We start from the raw sequence: 25121 nt of genomic DNA, 5'->3' as shown, positions 1-25121 counted from the left end.
AAAGAAGGAAGGAAAATGAGAAGTAAGCAAGCAAGGAAGGAAGGAAAACAAGAAGGAAGGAAAACGAAGGAAGGAGGGAGGAGGAAGGAAGGAAGGAGGGAGGAGGGAGGAAGAAGGAAGGAAGGAAGGAAGGAAGGAAGGAAGGAAGGAAGGAAAGGAAGGAAGGAAGATGAAAAACATGGAAGGAAGGAAAATGAGAAGGAAGGAAGGAAAACAAGGAAGGAAAATGAGAAGCAAGGAAAGAAGGAAGGAAAATGAGAAGTAAGCAAGCAAGGAAGGAAGGAAAACAAGAAGGAAGGAAAGAAAGAAAATGGAAAACATGGAAGGAAGGAAAATGAGAAGGAAGGAAGAAAGGAAGGAAGGAAGGAAGGAAGGAAGGAAAGAAAATGAGAAGCAAGGAAGGAAGTCATGGTGGTGCAATTGTTATAATTCAGTATTGCAGGCTAACTCTGCTCACAGTCAGGAATTCGATCCTGACTGGCTCCAGGTTGACTCAGCCTTCCATCCTTCCAAAGTCAGTAAAATGAGGACCCAGATTGTTGGGGCTGGCTCTGTAAAACCGCTTAGAGAGGGCTGTAAAGCACTATGAAGCGGTATATAAGTCTAAATTCTAATGCTATTGACAAACCACTCTTTATCGGTCACCACTGCCTGCAAGAAAGAAACAAACATATACAAGCACTTTTTATAAGTTGTTTTTTTTTAAATTTCCACAGATCTCACATTTGAGACTTTGCTGACCAATGTTAATTCTCAACATCTGTTTTTTTTTCCCCCTCTGCAACCGGGTTTAGCATTCAGGAATTCTTTGAGCCACCCCCTATGGTTCATAAATCTTGACTTGGATGGAATATGCACCAATGCTTGGGGTGAGGAAGAGAAAAAAGCCCAAAGGGGCAAGCAAGGTTGGTCAAAAAAAATCACAACTCCAGTTGCAATCAATACCCTTGCCCGGCTAGAAGTACAGCACATCTGTGTGTGCTTTCTGCACCAAAATCTGGCACTGTCTATCCACTCAAAATTCGAGCCACGTTAAACGGAATTATCAATCTGCTAGGATTAAATTGAAGGTTTGGAAAAAAACAACAACAACAAAAGAAAAATTCTAATTTTTAGCCAGCAGGTCCAGATGGGTCGAGATCTTCCTTGCAATCCGTTCCAAGTAATTTCCCAGCCAAAGTACAACACTTTTTCTTTTCTTTTTTTGCATTTTCATTGGAATGAGAAAAGTAATTGGGCAAAACAGTCGTCACGACTGGATCTGGTAGAAAGCTAGGGTTGTGTGAGCTGGAATACACAATGACGGCCCCCCCTCACCGCGAAACCCCGCAGGAGCCAGAAGAGGCGGGGAAAAGAAACTTAAAAAGAAAAAGAAAAAAGAAAACTCTGGCAATAACCGCGGAGGTGGGGTTTAGGATTCCTGTTTGCCAGGCTCGGAAGGAATCGTAGGTGGGTTATGCTGAAGGCTTTGGGCGATTATGTTTGGCAAACCACTCGTGGCTCTTATCGGCCGCCATTGCCTGCAAAGAAGAAAAATTAAATAAAGGTAGTTCCCGACTTACAATAATTCAAATAGAATAGAAAAGAAAATAGAAAGGAGAAGAGAGAAGGGAAAATATAGAATAGAATAGAGAATAGAGTAGAAGAGAAGAGAATACTAGAAAATATAGAAGAGAATATAGAATAGAATATAGAAGAGACTAGAGAAGAGAAAATATAGAATAGAACAGTAGACCAATACCCAACTTTTACCCTCAACCACCACCCTACCTCAACCACCTACCACCACCCACCATCACCCAAAACTACCCACCACCCACCATCACCCAAGACTAGGCACGCACGCCCCCAACTACCTCAATCCCAACTGCTGCCGGACTTAAATGCAAACTACTCAATGCAAGAAGCCTCGTGAATAAAATACCTGAATTTCTCATCCTCTTAAATATGGCTAACTTCAACATTATATTTGTCTGTGAAACATGGCTCAATGCATCTCTCCCCGACTCCATTACCACAGTAAGAGACTATCATGTTTACCGATCAGATCGTGAAAATCGTCGAGGAGGTGGTGTTGCTATATTCTATAAAAAATCCTTACATCTAAAAATATCCAAGTTACCCAGGAGCTTGCCCTTCCTGAAACCATCATCTGTGAACTATCCTTAAATATCACAATTCGATTCTTACTATGTTACAGAGCACCTGATTATGACATCGAACATGTAAACAAGCTAAATACACTACTAACATGGGCTACATCCTGCCCATACCCTTTTATCTTTCTTGGAGATTTCAATCTACCTCATATTGACTGGACCCTAAATAATTGTACAACTGAAATCATACACACAACCTTCTTCAATGCTATTACAAATCTAGGTCTTGAACAACTAGTAACCAACAACACTAGACTGAACAACTGCCTCGATCTCATCTTCTGCAATAGTTTGAATTTAATTTACCGAATACAAACCAAAGAACCCTTTTCCAGTAGTGATCACAATATGATTGACTTTTGCCTCAACATACGTCCACACAAAAATCACCACAACGATGTCATCCCTAGTTGTAACTTCAAAAAGGCAACTATGATCTTATAGATAACGATCTCTCATCCCTCGATTGGCAATCTCTATTCACTGGATGCAATACTGTTGAAGACCATTACAACATATTTTTACTTGAAGTCAAAAGAGTCATCAAACTATATGTACCAACAACAACTCCAAAAACAAAACAAAAAAAGCAGATTACCCATATCAATAAGGAAACTTCAATCCAAAAAGAGATCACTCTGGCGGAAAAACAAATCTGGTCACGTTGCTAATTTCAAAAACCGATACAAAAATTTATGCCACCAGATAAAGACCGAATGCACCAATTACCACATTAAACAAGAGGAAAACTTTCTAAGCACCAATTCCACCCGTGCTTTTTACAATTTTGTAAACAACAAACTAAAAGACTCAAGGTCCATCCCTCCCTTGATAGGACCTGATGGTAAAGACTGCAGCGACGACACCATTAAAGCCAACATCTTTAACACATTCTTCGGCTCAGTGTTTGTAAACAGTAATGGATCATGCCCAATGTTTCCTAGCCGCACCACAGACAACAATAATGATCTAATACATATCGATTTTACAGTAGACAACGTTGAAAAAGCACTACGCAACCTAAAACCATCTCTATCTATTGGACCGGATGGAATATGTGCCTACTTCTTAAGAAAACTATCCGCTGCCATAGCCAAACCTCTAAGCATAATCTTTGAAAAATCTTTCAGAACCAGCTCCTTGCCCAACCTATGGTTACAAGCCACAGTCATTCCCATCTTCAAAAGGGAGACCCAAGCCTAGTTGAAAATTACAGACCAATCTCCTTATGCTGCGTCACCTGTAAAGTCATGGAATCAATTATTAACCAATCCATCATCCTCCATTTAGAGACAAACAACCTACTCTCCAATAAACAATTTGGTTTCAGAAAAAAACTATCCTGTAATCTGCAACTCTTACACTGCAAAAACATATGGACTACACAACTCGACCAGGGCAAAGCAATAGACGCAATCTACATAGACTTCTGCAAAGCCTTTGATTCAGTGGTACACGACAAACTACTCCTAAAAATAAAATCTTATGGTATCTCTGGACAACTGAATAACTGGATAGAAGCATTCCTGTCAAACAGACAACAAATGGTCAAAATTGGGAACGCCCTATCAAATCCAGTACCTGTCAATAGTGGTGTTCCCAAGGCAGTGTTCTAGGACCAACTCTCTTCATAATCTACATAAACGACCTTTGTGATCATATCAAGAGCAATTGCGTTCTCTTCGCTGATGATGTAAAGCTGTTCAATACCACAGACAATACTACTACCCTTCAAAAAGATCTAGACTATGTATCTGAATGGTCTAACATATGGCAACTCCAAATCTCAACAAATAAATGCTCTGTCTTACATATTGGTAAAAAAAATCAGAAAATAAAATACAAGCTGAATAGTCAAGATCTTGTTGATGACCCAAGCTCTGTAAAGGACCTGGGAATACTCACCTCTAATGATCTAAGTGCTAGGGCTCACTGCAACTACATAGCCAAAAAGGCATTAAGAGTTGTTAACCTAATCCTACGTTGCTTTTTCTCTGGTAATATCTCACTACTAACCAGAGCATACAAAACATTTGCTAGACCAATACTCGAATACAGTTCATCAGTCTGGAATCCTTATCACGTATGTGATATTAACACAATTGAGAAAGTCCAGAAGTATTTCACAAGAAGAGTTCTCCACTCTTCTACCCGTTATAGAATACCTTACGCCACCAGACTCGAAATTCTAAAACTAGAAAACCTCGAATTACGCCGTCTTCGGTCCGACTTAAGCATGGTATATAAAATCATACATTGCAATGTCCTACCTGTCAATGAATACTTCAGCTTTAACCATAACAACACAAGAGCACACAACAGATACAAACTCAAAGTAAACCGCACCAAACTTGATTGCAGGAAATACGACTTCAGCAATAGAGTGGTCAATGTCTGGAATACTCTACCCGACTCTGTAGTCTCTTCCCCAAACCCCAAAAACTTTAACCTTAGACTGTCTACTATTGACCTCACCCCTTTCCTAAGAGGTCTGTAGGGGGCGTGCATAAGCGCACCAACATGCCTACCGTCCCTGTCCTATTGTTTCTCTTATTCTTTTATTTTTCTTATATGTACCCATTTCATATATTCACAACTATGTATACACTTGTATTTATTATCTTGTAAACAATTGACAAATCAAATAAATAAAAAATAAATAAATAAAATAAAAATAAATAAATAAATAGAATAGAATAGAACAGTAGAATAGAATAGAATAGAATAGAATAGAATAGAATAGAATAGAATAGAATAGAATAGAATATAGAAAATATAGAACAAAAGAAAGAAAAGAGTATACAATATAGAATAGAATAGATAATAGAATAGAAAATATAGAACAGGAGAGAAGAAAAGTATATAATATAGAATAGAATAGAATAGAATAGAATAGAATAGAATAGAATAGAATAGAATAGAATAGAAGAGAGAATAGAATAGAAAATATAGAACAGAAGAGAGAAGAAAAGTATATAATATAGAATAGAATAGAATAGAGAATAGAATAGAAAATATAGAACAGAAGAGAGAAGAAAAAGAGTGTACAATATAGAATAGAATAGAAAATATAGAAGAGAGAAGAAAAGTATATAATATAGAATAGAATAGAATAGAATAGAATAGAATAGAATAGAGAATAGAATAGAAAATATAGAACAGAAGAGAGAAGAAAAGAGTATACAATATAGACTAGACTAGACTAGACTAGAATAGAGCCGTGATGGTGAGCCTATGGCACATGAGCTGCTGGCAAACTTACCTCACTGCACATGGGCATGCCTCACAGCTGATTTTTCCGGTTGGTTTGAGGCCTTTTTCGGCCTCCCAGAGGCTTGGAAAAAGCCTCGGCAAGGCTTTGCAGGACGAATAATAGGCCCGTTCTGTCACTTCCTGTAATACCGGAAGTGACGAAACGGGCCTATAATTCATCCTGAAAAGCCTTGCAGAGGCTTTTTCCAAGCCTCTGGGAGGCCGAAAAGGCCTCAAACCAACCGGAAAATCAGCTGTGAGGCACAGTGCAGGTAAGGGGGTGGCGTGGGGGGGATTGCATGCGCATGCGCAAGGGGGGGGCACACATTGCATTCTGGGTGCTGGCGTGCAAGTGTGCACGTGCTAACGTGCGCACATTTCTTGGCACAGGAGCCCAAAAAGGTTACCCACCACTGGAATAGAGAATAGAATAAAAGAATACAATATAGAAGAGAAGAGAAAATAGAGAATAGAAGAGAATAGAAAATATAGAACAGAATAGAATAGAGAATACAATATAGCAGTGATGGCTAATTTTTTTGTCGTCGCGTGCCAAAAGTGCGTGCACCTGCACACATAATGCAATGTGTGCGTGACCCCCACCCGCCCTCCTGCACATGCATGCACAACCCCCCCTGCACCGCATGCCTTTATGCATGCACAGCAGATACCCGACAATCAGCTGGCTGGCGGGACACGCACATGCGCAGTGGGTCTGTTCCAGGCGATGGCTTGCGTGTCATAGGTTCGCCATCACAGCAAAATAGAATAGAATAGAATAGAAATTAGAATAGAATAGAATAGAATAGAATAGAATAGAATAGAAAATTAGGATAGAATAGAATAGAATATAGAATTCTTTTATTGGCCAAGTGTGATTGGACACACAAGGAATTTGTCTTGGTGCAAATGCTCTCAGTGTACATAAAAGAAAAGAGACATCTGTCAAGCGTCAAGAATCATAAGGTGCAACACTTAATAATAGTCATAAGGTACAATAGAATAGAGTAGAAGGATATAGGAAAAGAATTTAAATAGAATGGGATGGAACGGGAAGAGAAGAGAAGAGAAGAGAAGAGAAGAGAGAAGAGAAGAGAAGAGAAGAGAAGAGAAGAGAAATTAGAATAGAATAGAAATTAGAATAGAATAGAAATTAGAATAAAATTGAATAGAATAGAATAGAAATTAGGATAGAATAGAATATAGAATTCTTTTATTGGCCAAGTGTGATTGGACACACAAGGAATTTGTTTTTGGTGCAAATGCTCTCAGTGTACATAAAAGAAAAGATACATTCGTCAAGATTCAAGAATCATCAGGTGCAACACTTAATAATAGTCATAGGGTACAATAGAATAGAATGGATATAGGAATAGAATTTAAGTAGAATGGGATGGGATGGGATAGAGAATAGAATAGAATAGAATAGAATAGAATAGAATAGAATAGAATAGAATAGAATAGAATAGAATAGAATTCTTTATTGGCCAAGTGGGATTGGACACACAAGGAATTTGTCTTCAGTGCATAAGCTCTCAGTGTACATAAAAGCTATAAGTGATGATAAATCATCGTCATAGTCATCATAGAAATACATTCATCATAAATCATAAGATACAACACTTGGTGATAGAATCAACATAAATCGTGCCAGGAAACTAAATAAAACAATATAAATCGTAACGATACAAGCAACAAAGTTATAGTCAAAAGTAGAAAAGGAGATAAGTAATAGGCTCTAGGAGTGGCCCATGTTCCTCCCCAACCTCCTCAATGTCCGAGCCTGCCGCCAGTTACGCTTGGCGGGCCACAACGTTGTCTCTGTGCTGTGCCCCGGGCCATCACATTCTCAGAGACCTGGAAGAGAAGACCCCAACTCACCTCATCCAAGAGCTTCTCGCCGTTCGGGTCCACCTTGGAGAGCTCTCTGAAGGCCTCGTCCCCCACGAAGCAAATTTCGTGGCCATCCTACGAGAAAGCGAAGAGACCCCACCAACACGAATGAGACAACATCATTTGGCTGGTTGCCCCACAAGAAGTGGAGATGATGATCAGAACACAAATTTATTTTGTGTCTTCGAGACTAAATGTACTTCTTGGCTTGCAACCGATCACTTGGCGACCAGTTTCAATGGACCTGCCGGTGTCAGGATTCCGGCAGTGACCCCTCCCAATTAAATCATGAGTCTCGAGCCAAACTTCCAAAACTTCAAAAGGATTTATTGGGAGTTAACATGTCCGGCACTGCCTGGGTGTAGCCGACTCTGAGACACATCATTCATTGTCACCCTTGACCCTGGTTTTCCCTCCACCCCCCTGGGTGTATCATAATTCATATTCTCCACATCCATAGCCAAGAGTCATCAATCATGTTCTCCAGTTAGATATTTGCCCAGCAGAAACTTCAGTCACCTAGTTACTATCTTTGAAAACTATTTATGGAATGCACTTTCGATTTCCAAGCTGTTGCACTGCTCTTTCAAACTCCCTTTACTCCTTCCCTTTCTGTTGGCAACTCTAAAAAGACCATAGAAATAATTTATGAGTTGAGAACCGGGGAGATACGGGTAGTCCTCGACTTAACAACCATAACTGAGCCCAAAATTTCTGTGGCTAGGTCAGACATACGTGAGTTTTGCTCCATTGTATGACCTTTCTTGCTGCCATTGTGAAGTGAATCGCTCCAGTTGTTCACTTCAAATGGTCAGTGACTGAACTGTTTGTTAAGTCGAGGACTACCTGTAGTCTTAACAGCCTGGAGAACTCAGGAATTGCAATGGTACAGGTAGTCCTCAATTTTTTCTCTTGCTGAGTTTTACCCCCCGTTGCGAGCTTTCTAGCCACCGTTAAGTGAACTGCTGCAGTCGTTAAAGTCAGCAACACGGTTTTGAAGTGAATCCGGATTTCCCCATTGATTTTGCTTGCCAGAAGATCGCCAAAGGGGATTGCGTGACTCTGGGACGCTGCAACCGTCATAAGTATGAGTCAGGTTGCCAAGGGTCCGAATTTTTATCATGTGACTATTCAGATGCTGCAACAGTCGTAAGTGTGAAACACAGTTATAAGTAATTTTTTCAGTAACTTTGAACGGTCGCTAAATTGTTGTAAATTGTCATGCCTCTGTCGGAATCTGAATCTCAGGAGGAAGCCGAATAGCTGACAGGGAGCGGGAGTGTGGCTCTGTTGGCTGTGGAGGAAACTGGGGAAGGGCAAAATCCAGCTGGACAGAGCAGGGGAGAGACAGAACAAGGGAGAGGGAGTTCAGAGGAAGATCCAGGCCCACCCCCTCTTCATCCTAGGGCACGCAGGGAGGAACAGAGAAGGGAGCAACGTGGAGTGTGTGGCTTATGGGGGAGGAAAGGGCCCTGATTCCCTTCATTAGCCACAGCTGGGAAGGGAGTTTAAAGGAGATGCAAGCTGAGTGCGGCAGCTGCTGGGAACAAACGTGAGTTCATCCTGTGTTGCCATGGCTTATCTGTGTTCCTGGCGTCTTCCCAACCATGTGAGCTTTGCCGTGCTTTCAAGTCTGAAATTTAGCAACATAAATTTTGGGCTCAACTGAGGTCCTAACTCAAGGACAATCTGTATCACCAGCTCCTCCGGGTCTTAGCCATAATTGTTTTTCATGGAGCCTTCATGTTTAGTACAATGTTTTCCCCAAAATAAGACCCAGTGTCGTGCCCTTGTTAGACCCAGACTCGGAGGGAGAGGAGGAACAGCCAACAGGAAGTGGAGGTGTGGCTCCAGAGGTTGTGGAGGAGGCTGGGGAAGGGCTGAGGCCGGCTGGGCAGTCAGAGGAAGAACCAGGCCCGTCCCCTCTGCTTCCTAGGATACACAGGGAGGAATAGAGAAGGCAACAACTTGGCTTACGAGAGAGGAAGCGGCCATGATCCCCCTCATTATTTACATTTTGGATTTTGTTACGTTTGTGTTACACTCCGGGTCATCACACCCTGTCTTACTTTTATTTATTTTTTTGGCCACCCAAAAAGGCACCAGGTCTTATTTTGGGGGGGATATCATCCACTGACTAACTTGCATGCGTTGTCCCTGGCTCTTTTTCGCGGTCAGAGGCCTTTAGGAACTTCTTCTTCTGCGGCCAGCAAGGCTTTCCTGAAGGCCTCCGCAGCCGGTAACAGAGCTCAGGATCGATCCAGAGCTTTGTTCTCAGCTCCAGAGGCCTTCAGCAAAGCCTTACCAGCCTTGCCGGCTGCCGAAGAAATGGGCCGGCAAGACAAGTGTCGGGGTGTGCGAGGCCTGGCTACAACTGTCCAAAGGTAAGCGGTGTTGTGGTTCGCCGGCAGCCAGTGCGGACGGCAGAGGTATTGGACAGTGAGGACGAAAGGGAACCAGTCAGGGAGTCCGGCGAGGACTTGGCGAGGGTCCTGCATCCGATGCAGGGATGGGGCCAGGACCATCTGGGAGTGGGGTGCTGACTCCGGAGCCTTTGGAGTCTGGCAGCAGCGAGGCAGATGACCCAGGGAGCCTGTTCCCAGTGTGCGTATGCGCAGGGCTGCCAGAAGGTGAGAGCGGCTGAGACAAAAGGGGCGACTCGTGAGTAAGGCTGGGAGGTGATTGCCCCTCCTAGGAGGGATAAAAGCCAGCCTTTGGTGATGTACTCTTTTTCAGGAAGCAAAGAAGTTCATTCGATTCTGATTCCTCATCGAAGCCCTGCGAACTCTGGTTTGTCTTTGCTGGAACTTCTGGCGGTTTATCTTCTTCTAGTTAAGTGGATTTCTGTTTCTTGGAAGCCTTTTACAACCCTGAAAGGCATGCCCTTATCTCAAGACAATTGTGTTTAATGAGTTTGGGCTGGGAATGCAAATAATTCCCAGCGTCGCATTAAAAAAAGGTTTGCTTTTACACACAGCATGTGTTTCCTTCATTTGAATGAAGCCTGGGTCAGAACAAGCAGTAAGGCAGTTTCACATATCCCCCCATCCTTGCTTAATTTTTACCCGTCCACTCTAGAGTGGGTAGGATCCGAATTAGGGCTTATTTTAGGGTAGGGCTTATATTGGGCGCATGTGTAAAAAATCAAGCTAGGGCTTACTTTCAGGGTAGGTCGTAATTTTGGGGGGAAACAGGGTAGTAGTCTATCTCTGGAAGGCAGGGAGTGGAAATAAACAAAGCTTGGCTCATGATCCAGTAACATATTTATTTTAAGGGCACTTACAGCAGGGGTCCCCCCGGCCAAAATGACGACTTGCACCGTTGCTTTCCGGGCGTGTCCAGGCTCACCACCCGGTCCCAGGGCGGGGGGGGGGCGGGGGGGGGGTGGGGGGTGGGGGGGGGGGGGGGGGGGGGGGGGGGGGGGGGGTGGGGGGGGGGGGGGGGGGGGGGGGGGGGGGGGGGGGGGGTTTGGGTGGGGGGAGGGGGGGGGGGGGGGGGGGGGGGGGGGGGGGGGGGGGGGGGGGGGGGGGGGGGGGGGGGGGGGGGGGGGGGGGGTGTTGTTTGGGCGGGTTAAGAACACCCGGCGGGGGTACTTAGTTGGGGAAAACTAACCCCAAACCTTTTTCTTTCGGCCCCCCCCGGGCCCGGGAAAAGTTTTTTTTTTTGAACTGGGGCCGGGCAAAAAAAGGGGGGGGGCCACTCACATACGGGGCGGGAAAAAGGGCGGTTGCACGGTTTTTTTCGGGGGGTGTCGGGCTCCCAGAGGGTCAAAATCTTCTGGTACTCCTTTTTCATTAAGGCTTCAATAACAGGCAACTTGGTAAATGATGCGAAACAGGATCCAGTGAAGAAGACATTTGGGGAGGGGGTGGGAAGAGAAGAGACCAAATAGAAGAGAGTCACGGTTAATTTGCTGCAAATAACAAGCCCCCCTTTCTAGAAAGTATTTTCAAAACAGAAAAAGAAAGTGTATTTTCAAAACGTGAAAAGGAAGCCTTTTCGAAATGTAAAAGGAACGTATTTTCATAACATAAAAAGATTTTCAGAAGATGAAAAGAAAGCATTTTCAAAGCATAAACAAAGTATTTTCAAAATGTAACGAGAGAGCACTTTGAAAATGTGAAAAGATTTTTCAAAACGTAAAAAGACTTTTTAAAATGTAAAAAGGTTTTCCAAAGGTAAAAAGAAAGTATTTTCAAATGGTAAAAAGTTTTTAAAACAGGGGGGGAAAAAATCAAAACCTAAAAAGAAATTATTTTCAAAAAAATTTTAACAAAAAGATTTTCAAAACACGAAAAGAAAGTATTTTGAAAATGTAAAAACGTTTTTTTGAAACAAAGACTTTAAAAAGGTTTTCAAAACATAGGAAGATTTTTCAAAAGAGAAAAACCAAAAACCGTAAAAACAAAGCATTTTCGAAACGTTTAAAAGAAAGTATATTTTCAAAACGTAAAGAAGTATTTTTTAGTTGACAGAGCTTTTAAAATGTAAAAAGATTTTTGAAATGTAAAAAAGAAAGTATTTTCAAAACAAAAACGTTTTCAAAACACGACAAGAAAGCATTTTCAAAATGTAAGTGAAGCATTTTCAAAAGGTAAAAAGAAAATATTTTGAAAATATAAAAATATTTTGAAAATGTAAAAAGATTTTTAAAAACCTAAAAGGTTTTTTTTAAAACATAAAAAGATTTTCAAACATAGAATTTTCAAAACAGAAAAAACCTTTTCGAAATATAAAAAGGGAGTATTTTCAAAACAGAGGATTTTCAAAACATAAAAAGAAATCATTTTTGAAAGCATTGTTGCTCAAAATCCTCAATCCCTTCCATGTTTTTGACACTGCTTTGTACTATAAACATCCAGGTAAGTCCTTGACTTACAGCCGATGATTTAGTGATTGTTCGAAGTTACAATGACACACACAAAAAATGACTTTTCACCGTTTTTCACACTTACGACACTTGTGGCATCCCTATAGTCATGTGATCAAAACTGGGGCGATTGGCAACTGGCATGTACTTATGACAGTTGCAGCATCTTGAGGTTACGTGATCTTCCTAGCTAGTTTCTGATAAGCCAAGTCAATGGGGGGGGGACTGGATTCACTTAATGACTGTATGATTCTTTTAATGACTAGCAAAAAAAAGGCACAAAGTGAGGCATAATTCACAACTGACTTGCTTAGCAATGGAAAATAATTTGGGCTCAATTCTGGTTGTAAAATGAGGACTACTTGTAAAAGACAAAATAACCCACCTCTTCCTTCGGGCAAGAGAAGGCGATGCGTCCGAAGGCTGTGCCGTGATCTACATCCTGGCCGATGCTTTGCAGCTCGAGTTTACACTAGAATTAAAATAAAAATAAGAACAATTGGGTTTACAAACAACATAAGCCACACAAAATGACACCGGCCAGTTTTCAGGCAGCTCCCAGTCTGGTTCAGGATGCAAAAAAGGCCTGAATTGTAAACTTGGGTGGACTTCTATGGTCTTGTTCTAGTCTGCCCATCTGACTTGGGAGCGTGGTTTTCTACTTACTTTCTGCTTGAGCATTTGTCTGGGGTCAATCGCTGCTTATCTGGGTGTAGACTGCTGTCCAGGGTATATCCCATGAACTGGAATAGAGCCTGGTCACAAGGTCAGCCAGTGAAAAGGCATAGCAACTAAGTCAGCCAATGAAGACTGTTTGGAAACTGAAACTTAGAAGTAGCCTAGGCGTGGCTCTTTATTAAGCTCTGCCGCTCTGAAGCTATGTTAAGCTTTGAGTCTGTCTATTGAAAATGAAACTGCTTCTCGCCTCTGCTTGCTTGCTGAACTAAAGTGAAACTGATGCCTGTTTCTGAGCTGTTGAGCGGCTGTTCTGCTCTGAACCTGTAACATGTCTGCTTGTTTGAGTTTGCTTCCTGTTGGAGAAATCTACAACTGGTCTTGTTAAATTTACTTTATATACTGTATTGATAAAGAAGTGAAATGAAGCCTCGGCCATCTGCGTTTACTTTTCTGGCACTGAATTTACACTGCAATACTCTGAACCAGTGAACAACTGCTGGACAGGAAGTGTCTTTCTGTGCTTTATTTCCTGTTTTTTTTTTTTATAGCACAGCTGATTCGTTGTTTTAGTCCCAGGGGCTGCAGTAGAAGATAAGCAACTGAGTTGAAAATGGGCAAAGCGCACCGCAGTTGATGACCGTTGTGGCATCCCCATTGACACATGATCAAAATCCAGACCCTTAGCAACCGGCATGTATTTATGATGATTGCATTGTCCCAGGGTCACGCGATCCCCTTTTGCGACTGTCATGCCCTTTCGAAATCTGAATCCAAGGGGGAAGACAAACAGCTGATAGGGAGTGTGGCTCCGTTGGCTGTGGAGGAGGCTGGGGAAGGGCAAAGTCTGGCTGGGCAGAGCAGGGGAAGAGGTAGAACAAGGGAGAGGGAGTTCAGAGGAAGACCCAAGCCCACCCCCTCTTCATCCCAGGGCACGCAGGGAGGAACGGAGAAGAGACCAACATGGGTTGCTTGGCTTATGGGGGAGAAAAGGGCCCTGATTCCCTTCAATTAGCCACAGCTGGGAAGAGAGTTTAAAAGAGATGCATGCTGAGTGCGGCAGCTGCTGGGAACAAACGTGACTTTATCTTGTGTTGATTTTGGTTATCTATGTTCCTGGCATCCTCCCAGCGGTGTTGAATTACGGCCGTTCCGTCATGTCTGGAATTTCTTCTCCTGCCCTGCCAGACTAATTACCTCATTTTGCCTGGATTGGACTTATAGTTACAGTTTTTGTTGACCATGTTTTGGACTTGATTCTCTGCCACCAAAGGCTGTTCCTGGGAGAGTTTTTCTCTAGCCAGAAGGTAACCAAGACATTGGGGGCAAAGTTGGAGCTAATAAAGGGACTCCTACTGATTATCTGACTGGGTTGCCTTTGTGCCACGCCCCTTTGGGTCATCACAAGTCCACGGGGAAGCCAGATTCACTTAACAACCCATTCCCAACTCAGGTGTCTGTGTGAGGACTGCAGCCTTGACAATAAAGTTTCACTAGCGTGCAAGACCTTTGTTCAATGGGATGCCCTCCAAATGCATTCTCATCCCATAACCCTAACCTTAGCTGAGCCTTATGGGCTGGCTGTCCAACTACTCTGCAGGGCACTTCGGGCGGAATGAATAGAGAGTGGCATTTCTTGACAACTGTAAGAAGAAGGGTGGACTTCAATCCCCAGAACTCCCCAGTCTGTGTGCTTTTAGGATGTGGCGGCTGAGGAATTCTGGGAATGGAAGTCCAGACGTCTTAAAGCAGGGGTGGGGTTCAAAAAACTTAACAACCGGTTCTTTGCTCGGTTGCTGGGCAGGTGTGGCCATGGTGGGCGTGGCCTAGTCAGCCTCCTGCACCCACGGGGGGGGGTGGGCGTTTTTGCCCTTCCCGGACTCCGGAGGCCCGCTGGAGGCCGGAAGGCGGGCAAGCCCATTGAGCCCACAGGAGGCCCATTTTCACTTCCCTGAGCCTCCGCTCAGGCCCTGCACTTATCTGGGATCCGAAATGGGCCGTGTGGAGACTCCGAGGCAGTCGTTGTAACTACCGGTTCAGCGAACCGGATGTAAAATCGACACCCGGTTCGCGTGAACCAGTACGAACCGATTATCAGCCCACCTCCTGTCTTAAAGCATGCAGGCTGAGGAATCCTGGGAGTCGAAGTCCACCCACCTTCAGGTCCCGAAGGTTGAGAAACACTGCCCCAAGGACACCAGCCTCTCACCTGGTTGTCGGCGTAACCGAGCACAGCTTTCTTCTTGCCGTCGTCCTTCTCGTACACTTTCATGCCCAGCAATCTGGACCAGTAATCCACCGATTTCGACAGGTTGGATACAGCCAGCGTCACCTTCAGCACTGGATCTGAAGGATAAGGACAATACAGGTGGGCTCCAATGCAGACTTCATGTGGCAGGACAAGGCGAGCCACTCGAAACATCTTCCTCTGGACCAGACTCACCCTGTTACGTCCGGGTCCTCGCATGGGTCAACCAGAGGCCTTCCCCAGCACATCCCAACTAGCAGTGGGTCCCACTGTTTTCCATCCCCTTCGGAAGGATATCCGAGGGCTTGGAATGGAATAGAGCCGGAACGGACCTTAAGAGGTCTTCTAGCCCAACCCCCTGCTCAAGCAGGAGGACCCTGTGCCCTTTCAGACAAGGGACGGTCCAGTCCCTTTTGAAAAACCTCCAGTGATGCAGCACCCACAACTTCTGGTGGCCAGCTGTTCCACCGGTTAATTTTTCTCAAGGTTAGGAAGTTTCTCCTTAGTTCTAGGTTCTTGCTTCTATCCTTGATTAGTTTTCCCATAAAAGGGATCAACGTTAACCTCGGGGACGGGATTGAATTCTGACATCAATCCAGAATCATACAATCTTAGACCCAAAGAGCTGGAAGGCACCTTGGAGGTCTTCTAGTCCAGCCCCTGACCAAGCAGGAGATCCTACACCATTTCAGACAAGTGACTTGCCCAATCTCTTCTTAAAAACCTCCAGTGATGTGAAGCACCCACAACTTCTGGTGGCCAGCTGTTCCACTGGTTAATTGTCCTCACTGTTGGTTTCTACTCAACTCCAGGTTGCTTCTCTCCTTCATTAGTTTCACGTTGGTTGGGTGGGGAGGCTCTTTTTTTTGTGGGAACCCTCAAACGAAGACGCAGCCCAGCCTTTGGGGTCCCCAACCGTGGGGGGGGGGGGGGGGGGGGGGGGGGGGGGGGGGGCGGGGGGATCCATTGTTTCTTGTCCTGCCTTCAGGTGTTTTGGAGAATAGCTTGACTCCCTTTCCTTTGTGGGAACCCCTCAAATACTGGAAGACTGTTATCATGTCCCCCAAGTCCTTCTTTTCTCTAGACCAGTGGTGGCAAACCACTTTTTCTGCCCTTGTGACAATAATTGCGCGTTCCAGCACCCAGAAGACAGTGCGTGCTGCCCCCCGTGCATGCGATCCGCTTGCGGTCGCGCCACGCATCTGTGCATGCGTGCACGACCCCCCTGCAGCACGCCGCGTAGCTGCGCATGCGCGCGCAATTCCCCCGCCGCGTGCTGCACATGTGTGCATGCAGGCGTGATCACCCCTGCACCGTGCGTCTGATCGTTCTCCCACGCACCCCTGCGCATGCGTGCCAGATACCCGACAATCATCTGTCGGGCGGCAGCGGCCCATGCGCACTGGGGCTCTTCCAGGCGAGCTCTTGCGTGCCGGGGGGAAATGGCTCTGTGTGCCACTTTCGGCACACGTGCCCTAGGTTCGCCATCATGGCTCTAGATGGGCCAAACCCAAATCCTGCCATCGTTCTTCATGTGTTTGAATTTCCAGGCCTTTAATCCTCATCTTAGTTGCTCTTCTTCTCTGCACTTTTCCCAAAATTGTAATATGGGGACCATCACTGGATGCAGTACAGGTCGTCCTCGACTTACGAGCCCACAATCGAGCCCAATAGGTTGCCAAGGGAGACATTTGTTAAGTGAGTTTTGCCCCATTTAACGACCTTCTCTTGCCACCACGGTTCAGTGGTGTTTCCACCGTGGTTAAAATTAGTAGCACGGTCATTAGATGAATCCAGCTTCCCCGTTGGCTTTGCTTGTCAGAAGGACGCAAAGGGGGATGACGTGAGCCCGGGAAACGGCGACCGTCATAAATATGAATCCATTGCTAAACGTCTTGAATTTTGATCACGTGGCCGAGGATCGTAAGTGTGAAAAACATTCGTTAGTTGTTTTTTTTAAAAAGCGACGTAACTTTGAACGGTCACTAAGTGAACTGTTGTAAGCCGAGGACTACCTATGTTCCAGGCGTGTGGTCTTAACTAATGATTTATCAAGCGGTGCTGTTTTATTCATCGTTCTTCAAAGCTCTTGGGGACGTTCTATCACAGTGTTGTCTAACTTTTGGGGGCTCCTGCACCGAAAAATTGTGTGTGCTTGTGCGTGCCAGCACCCAGAGGGCAATGCATACGCCCCCCCCTCTACACCCACTGCGCATGCACACACGATTCCCCCACACCGCCCCGCTTACCCGCACTGTGCCGTCCAACTGATTTTCAGCCTGTTTGAGGCCTTTTTCGGTCTGTCAGAACCTTGAGGAAAGCCTCTGCAGGCCGAAAAAATGGGCCTGTTTCGTCACTTCCGGTATTTCCGAAAAAGGCCCAAAATTCAGCTGGAAGGCACGCGCATGCGCAGTGAGATAAGTTTGCCTGTGGGCTCGCGTGCCCGCACAAATGGCTCTGCGTGCCACCTGTGGCATGCGAGCCATAGGTTCGCCATCATGGTTCTATCATCTTTCCTGAATTTGGGCTTCAGAGCATCATCGGGTGGGCAAACAGAGTGGCCGCAACCTCGTTGTTCTGTTCTGCTCCTTTACTGTTGTGGCCCACCAGCGGCCAGCAAAGGAGCTGGCAGTTGATTTGGACAATGAGGAGGTTGGGGAGGAACATGGGCCAGTCCTGGAGTCTGGGGAAGGCTCTGATGAGGGGCTGTGTGTCGGAGGCAGAGGTGGGGCCAGGGCTGTCCGACAGTGATCAGCTTGCCTTCGGAGTTGGAAATCAGTGGGGAAGAAGAACAGCCGGAGCCTGTTTCCCAGTGTGCGCATGCACAGAACTGCCAGACGAAGGGAACAGCTGAGGAACGAGGGCCGACTCAGGAGTAAAGCCACAGGTGGACGATGAATGGCCCCTCCCATAGGGAATAAAAGAGGAGCAAAAGGGGAAATGGGGCTTTGCAGGAGACAATTCGTTCAAATCCTTCAGGTGAAGAGCCGTTCCTGACTCCTTGCCAAGTATTGTCTGCTACAGTGTGGCGTTTGGAAGCTATCGGCCTGCCAGCTCTCCAAGCCTGATCAAGGTTCTGTAGTCTTGAAAGACTGTTGGCTGGGACTTGGCTGGAGAGGAATTCCCTTTAACAAACTAAATAAAAAAGGGTTTTATCGGGACGAGGAATCAGCTCAGCTCAGCTTCGCGCTTTTGGGGGACGCCCAGGTCACAACATTTACCTTCTTGGGGTCGTTCTTTGTCTTCCAGGAAGAACTTATATCCCCCCGGAGCTTCTGATTCATAAATGCCAGCTGAGGTCTCCATCAGGGGCCACTGCAATTTTCTGGCATTTTTCACAGCCTGGCTCGAGGTAACGGTCATCCCCTGTATAAGCACGGGGGGGGGGGGGGGGAAGGATAATAAAAAAAGATGTTGAGATTCTAGAAAGGGAGCAGAGAAGAGTAACAAAGACCATTAGGGTACTGGAGACTAAAACATATGAAGAACAGTTGCAGGAATTGGGTATATAGTTCAATGGTAGCTGTCAGCCTTCAAGATCTACTGCTTTGCATCTTTTCTACTGCCTTGCATCTTTTGGCTGCCATAAGTAACGGGGGGAGGAAGGGGATAATGTCTGGGAAGAGAGCTGGAGGTCTTACATTCTTGTGTTGTGTAAATGAGGAGTGGGGGGGAGTATAAATTCCTGCTTTTAGGTTTCTATTTCTCGCTTAGCTTTCTTTTCTCTGCGCAGCTGCAAACCTTTATCAAAATATGCCAAGGTCAACGGACAGAGGCCTCATCACCACCTGAAGAGGTCCACATGATCATATCCAGAACTTTTAATTGGAAGAATCTTTTGAACTATGGCGGGTGGGAACAACTTCATCACTTTGTATATGTGATCTGCGCGCCTAAATTCTCAGATTCGGAATCCTATTTGATGCTACCCCTTCATTTTTCAGTAAAAGAATTCTTTTCTCTAATTTATGGAGTCTAAGTATTTCTTTCTTGGATTTTGAATGGAGCACCGACTGACAGTAGCTAACCTTTCTGGGCTCCTGTGCTGAAAAATTGCCTGTGCGCTTGTGCATGCATTCTCGCGTGCCAGCACCCAGAAAGCAATGCACGTGGCCCCCACACACCCCCTGCACGTGTGCGTTCAATTCCCCCCCACACACGCCACTGCCGCCTTACCTGCACTGCGCCTGATTTTCAGCCTGTTTGAGGACCTTTTCGGCCTGCCAGAGCCTTGAGGGAAGCTTCTGCAGGCCGAAAAATGGGGCCCGTTTTGTCCCTTCCGGTATTTCCGGAAAAGGCCTGAAAAATCAGCTGGGAGGCACGTACGTGCATGCGCAGTGAGGTAACTTTGCTTGGGGGCTCGCGTGCCTGCACAAACGGCTCTGCGTGCCACCTGTGGTACGCGTGCCATCGGTTCGCCATCACGGGTCTAGTTTAATGACAAGAACGACAAGGGGAGGAGACACGATACGAGTCCAGTATTTTGAGAGGCTGCCACAAAGAAGAAAAGGGGGTCAACTGATTTTTTCCAAAGCGCCAGAAGGCAGGACAAGAAACAATGGATGGAAACTCAACCAAGGAGAGAAGCAACTAAGGAGAAACTCCCTAACAGTGAAGACAATTAACCAGTGAAACAGCTTCCCACCAGAAGTTGTGGGTGCTCCAACACTGGAACACTGAATTCAGTGCAGAAGTTCTCCATGTGTTAGGAGGAAGAAAAGCTTACTTGTAAAGGTATTTTGCCACCACGTGTATATTGTCTTTATAAAACTGTTGTATATTAAATCACTGTTACTGTCTAAGTCAGTGGTCGCCAACTAGTGGGCCAGAGACCACTGGTGGTCCGCGAGAAAATTTTGGTGGTCCTCAGAGAAATGTCACCCCCAAATCACCCCCCAAAGCAATTAATTCAGGCTGTGTGGGAACACAAAACTGCCGCCCACATGGCCCGTGGGAAGACAAGGCTTGCGTTGCTTGCATTGCGAACAACACGAGGTAGTGAGGGGAGGAGGGAAAGGGCAGAGGGGGGGGGAACTTGCCCCACGCGCCTCACCTGGCCACAGGGCTGTTTCTTTCTTCTTCTGCTTTTGGCTGCACGCAAGGAAAGCAGCAAAAGTCTTTCTTTCTCTCCCCCAAACTCCACCAGAAATGAGTCTTTGGGACCCTGCAAGGCCTCCTGCTCCAAGAGGCTGTTCCAGCAAAGACTCATTTCTAGCGGAGTCTGGGGGAGAGAAAGAAAGACTTCTGCTGCTTCTGCTGCTTTCCTTGCACAAAGCCAAAAGTCTCAATCTCAGTCTCTCTCTCTCCCCCCCCCCCCCCCGAGAATGGAACTGGAGAGGGTATCCTGCGATCCCAAATAAAGAACGATCGATCGGTAGGAAAACGGGGTGGGGGATTTTCCTGCAGACTTTTGGGGGGATTTTCCCAGGGTCTCTGGTCCACGGGATTTAAAATGATGGGTTTGGTGGTCCCTGAGGTCCAAAAAGTCGGCAACCCCTGGTCTAAGTCTGTGTGTGCTGTGTATTGCTCCTGGGTTATCTCCTCAAGGTCGTCACGCTGCCAAATGTTCTGACAGACCAGGGGGATGCTGTGACAGTCGTAAACCGGTCATAAATCCCTTTTTTCAGTGCTGTTGTAATGTCAAGCAGTCACTAAACGAACTGCTGAACGTCGAGAACAACCTGAACTGCCTTTCCTCCTTTTTATGCCAATTCCAGATTATATATAATGATCACAAAGCCATATTGGGAATAACGCTTACCAGAAAATCGTTGCCAAGGTGGTAATTCCCCACACCGTAGTTGTATGTTAGCTCGGCGACGAAGTGGCCGTCCTCCGGTCCGTAGCCGACCATAGTTTTACTCCATTTGCCATCATAAGGACTAAAAACATATTCGCCTTAATTTGTTTACAGGTACAGCATCACAACTAGAAATATCTGTTACAGAGGTGGTATTCAGCAGCTTCTGACCAGTTCTGGAGAACCGGTAGCAGAAATTTTGAGTAGTTCGGAGAACCAGCAAGTACAACTTTTTGACTGGATATTTTACAGTATCCTTCCCCTGCCATGCCCACCAAGCCACGGCCACAGAACCGGTAGTAAAATAATTTGAATCCCACCACGGATCTGTTATGCTTTCCCCTTCCCTCCTGTTGTGGTCTGCCGGTGTCCTGTGAAGCTGGCAGCAGAGGTGTTGTCATGCCCTAGTTGGAATCTGATTCCGAGGGAGAGGTGGAACAGCTGACAGGGAGTGGGAGTGTGGCTCCGGTGGCTGTGGAGGAAACTGGGGAAGGGCACAGGCCAGCTGGGCATTCAGAGGAAGACCCAGGCCCACCCCCTCTTCATCCTAGGGCACGCAGGGAGGAACAGAAAAGGGAGCAACGTGGTTTACAGGGGAGGAAAGGGCCCTGATCCCCTTCATGGGCTGCAGCTGGGAAGACTGTTTAAAACGGCAAAGTTGCTGGAAGCAAAACGTGCATTATCTTTGTTGAGGCTTATCTGGGTTTTGGCGTCCTCCCAACTGTGTGTGCCTCGTTATCTTTGGGAAGTCTGCAAGTTATTATCCTGGTCTGTCGTGTTAATTACTTCAGCATGGTTTGTGTTGTTGTTTTTTTATTACTACTTTATCTGTACTTGGGGTTTGGACTGCATTTCTTCCCCTTGTAGACTGTTTTTGGAAGAGTTTGATCTTCTGCCGAGGATAATTGGACATTGTGGGACAAGTTGGAGGTATTAAAGGGAATTTATCTACTTTGGTGACTTTGTTATTTTTGTGCCATGCCCCGGGTCATGACAGTCAGACAGTGGGGAGGAACATGAGCCAATCCTGGAATCTGGGGAGGGCTCAGACGAGGGATCTGCGTCTGACACAGAAATGGGGCCAGGGCCATCTGGGAGTTATGTCCTAACTCCGGAGCCTCCAGAATCTGACATCAGTGAGGCAGAGGAACAGGGGGAGCCTGTTCCCAGTGTGCGCTTGCGCAGAGCTGCCAGAAGGCAAGAACAGTTAAGACAAAAGGGGCGACTTGGGAGTAAGGCTTGGAGATGATTGGCCCCTCCCACAAGACATAAAGGAGGAGCAAAGGGCCTTTGCAGGAAGCAACTTTGTTCGTTCTGGTCGGTTTAAGATCTGAAGTTCCGTGTTGACTCTGTGCTCCGTTTGGCCTTGTAGTACAGCTAATTGGCAATTCAGTCGTTGGCAGCAGTTCAAGGGAGATAAAGGTGGCTGCTTATCAGCCTTATCCCAAAAGACTATGGCAGACTATTCACAAACTGTTTGGGACTCATTACAGGCTGTGAATGCATATAATTCACAGCCGGTGAAATCATAAAAACAAGGTTTTGGGGAACAGCGTGTGATTGTTACTGTCTCAGGAAGCCTTGGTCAGAACATCTTGGAACAGCCTGGAGGGTACAGGTAGGCCTCGACTTATCACCACAGTTGGGACCAGAATTTCCACTGCTAAACGAGGCAGTTGTTAAACGAGACACCACAGTCTGTAAACCCTCCAAATCCAGATAGTTCCTTTGATTAAGAGTAATCGGGATGAAACCTACATACCCGTTGCAGGTGGCCTTGCAACCTCCTTCAAATTCTTCATGCCTCAGGACCTGTTGGTTCAAACCCACATTAAACTGGTCAGTAAACAAGAGGGACAGAATCAAGATCTGGTGAAGTATTAGTACCGCTTTATAAAGCCTCAGTGAGGCCACACCTGGAATCCTGCATCCAGTTTCGGGTGTAGCTGGCTTATGACCACCATTGAGCACTCAAATTTATGTTGTTAAGTGAGACAGTTGTGAAGGGAGTTTGGCCCCATTCTACGACCTTTCTTGCCACCATTGTTAAGTGAATCACTGCAGTTCTTAAGTTAGGAATGCGGTCGTTAAGTGAATCTGGCTTCCCCCATGGACTTGGCTTGCCAGGTTGCAAAAGGGGATCACATGATCACAGCGACGGTCATAAATACGAAGCAGTTGCCGAGTGTGAATTTTGATCAGGTGACCATGGGGATGCTACAATGGTCATAAGTGTGAAAAAGGATCATAAGTCACTGTTTTCAGTGCTATTGTTAACTTTGAACGGTCACTAAATGAAGTGTTGTAAGTTGAGGACTCCCTGCACATGGACTACGGTCTTATTTAGTGCATAGAAAATAATTTAAATGTAAATCTTTAAAGTTAAAGGTTATGATTGGCGAAAGCAAACGTTAGCCAAGGAAACTTGGATGCAACAAGTCACCACCACGAGCAGCTGTGGGACACTCTGACCACTGCATGATTCACCTTGTACCTGCCTACAAAGACTTAAAACCATTAAACCAACAATTAAATCAGTGAAGACTTGGTTGGATGAGGCAAAGCTGAAACTCCAGGCCTGCCTTGACTGCACTGATTGGAATGTTTTTGAAGATGCCTCTGCAGACCTAGATGAGCTCACAGATACTGTAACATCATATGTTAGCTTCTGTGAAGACTTATGTGTACCAACAAGGAACCTGCAAATATATAGTAACAATAAACCTTGATTCACAGCTAACTTAAGCAGCTACGTTGTTCCAAAGAGAAGTTTGCTGATGACACAACAGTGATTGGTCTCATTCGAGACAATGATGAATCTGCATACAGACAGGGAGGTTATAGAATCTGCATACAGACAGGGAGGTTATACAACTTGCCTTGTGGTGTAACCGGAACAATCTGGAACTGAGCACACTCAAAACCGTAGAAATGGTGGTAGACTTTAGAAGAAACCCTCCTATACTACCACCTCTTACAACACTAGACAACACAGTATCAACAGTAGAGACCTTCACATTTCTAGGTTCTACTATATCACATGACCTAAAATGGACACCTAACATCAAAAACATCATCAAAAAAGCCCAACGAAGAATGTTCTTTCTGCACCAACTCAGAAAGCTCAAATTGCCCAAGGAGCTGCTGATGCAGTTCTACAGAGGAATGATTGAGTCTATCCATCTGCACCTCTCTAAATGTCTGGTTTGGTTCTGCCACCCAACAGGACAGACACAGACTCCAGAGGATAATTAGGACTGCAGAAAAAACAATTACTACCCACCTGCCTTCCATCAAGGACCTGTGTCCTGCACGAGTCAAAAAGAGGGCTGTGAAAATATCTACAGACCCCTCACATCCTGGACATAAACTGTTTTAATTCCTTCCCTCAAAACGACGCTATAGGGCACTGCACACCAGAACAGCTAGACACAAGGACAGTTTTTTCCCAAACGCCATCACTCTGCTAAACAAATAATTCCCTCAACACTGTCCAACTATTTACTAAGTGTACTCTACTATTGCTATTAATCTTCTCATCACTCCTTATCACCCATCCCCTCCCACTTGTAAGACTGTAACTTTGTTGCTTGTATCCTTATGATTTATATTGACTGTTTCCTAGTGTGATTTGATCGTTGATTGTACCCTATGACTATCATTAAGTGTTGCACGTTATGATTCTTGATTCTTAATGAATGTGCCTTTTCTTTATGTACACTGAGAGTATTTACACCAAGACAAATTCCTTGTGTGTCCAATCACACTTGGCCAATAAAGGTATTCTATTCTGTTCTATCTATTCTAGCAGTAGCTTATTGGCCGCTCTAGGGAATCAATTTTCGGTGGACTTCCGCCTCAGGGTGCCTCTAGTGATGACGTCATCTCTTCGGTTCCAAGCCCTCCGCGCTTTCCCGGGTCTCTCTGACCGCCTCCTCCACAGCAGCCTACTTACGCGCATGCCCAGTAGCTCTCGGTAAAAACGGATGGTCTGAGCTCGGTCGCCGACTTTGAAGACAAAATGCAACGCGCGTCTTGCCTTCATTTTCTTCTCTCAGAAAATCACGAGTTCTTGGATTGTCTATTTTATTTTGTCGCGGCGTGTCGCCGTCTGATAACGTCACAGACAACATAGACGGAGCCCCGTCTCCACGCAGACTCAGTCTTCCGCTACAGAAAATTCCCTCCTCCACCAATTGAAAACCACAGCCAATAGGAACGGCT

At 45.5% G+C, this 25121-nt stretch overlaps 1 protein-coding gene across 2 annotated transcripts; it reads right to left on the bottom strand.

The window, feature by feature from the left end:
* Nucleotides 1-691: 691 nt before the first annotated feature.
* Nucleotides 692-25102, bottom strand: GLOD4 (glyoxalase domain containing 4). Of its 2 annotated transcripts, XM_087956048.1 has the most exons (10): nt 24853-25102; nt 22660-22709; nt 20859-20979; nt 18319-18463; nt 15059-15195; nt 12560-12646; nt 11051-11120; nt 10591-10637; nt 7293-7379; nt 692-1520 (listed from the first exon to the last, which is right to left on the bottom strand). In XM_087956048.1, exons 1-10 carry the CDS (start codon nt 24940-24942, stop codon nt 1455-1457), a joined length of 900 nt encoding a protein of 299 aa, XP_087812174.1. In that variant the 5' UTR covers nt 24943-25102; the 3' UTR covers nt 692-1454. The 2 variants fall into 2 exon arrangements, with proteins under 2 accessions (XP_087812174.1, XP_087812171.1); XM_087956045.1 differs by lacking the exons at nt 692-1520; nt 7293-7379 and having other exon boundaries at nt 10569-10658; nt 11070-11120.
* Between the last annotated feature and the right edge of the window lie 19 nt (nt 25103-25121).

Source organism: Notechis scutatus, chromosome 1, assembly GCF_049901735.1.
Source record: "Notechis scutatus isolate UNSWTSFEM ecotype Mainland chromosome 1, rNotScu1.2, whole genome shotgun sequence".
Taxonomy (NCBI): domain Eukaryota; kingdom Metazoa; phylum Chordata; class Lepidosauria; order Squamata; family Elapidae; genus Notechis; species Notechis scutatus.
The sequence above is the reverse complement of the archived record's forward strand: the minus strand, read 5'-3'. Positions and strand labels throughout refer to the sequence as shown.

Bases quoted from the DNA above. Each gene is read 5' to 3' on its own strand.
- GLOD4 (XM_087956048.1), bottom strand. From the start codon at position 24,942: ATGAAGGCAAGACGCGCGTTGCATTTTGTCTTCAAAGTCGGCGACCGA. The intron at 22,710-24,852 runs GTAAGTAGGCTG...TTGAACCAACAG, and splicing joins GAGAGCTACTGGGCATGCGC to GTCCTGAGGCATGAAGAATT. The intron at 15,196-18,318 runs GTAAATGTTGTG...CTTATCCTTCAG, and splicing joins CAAAGAACGACCCCAAGAAG to ATCCAGTGCTGAAGGTGACG.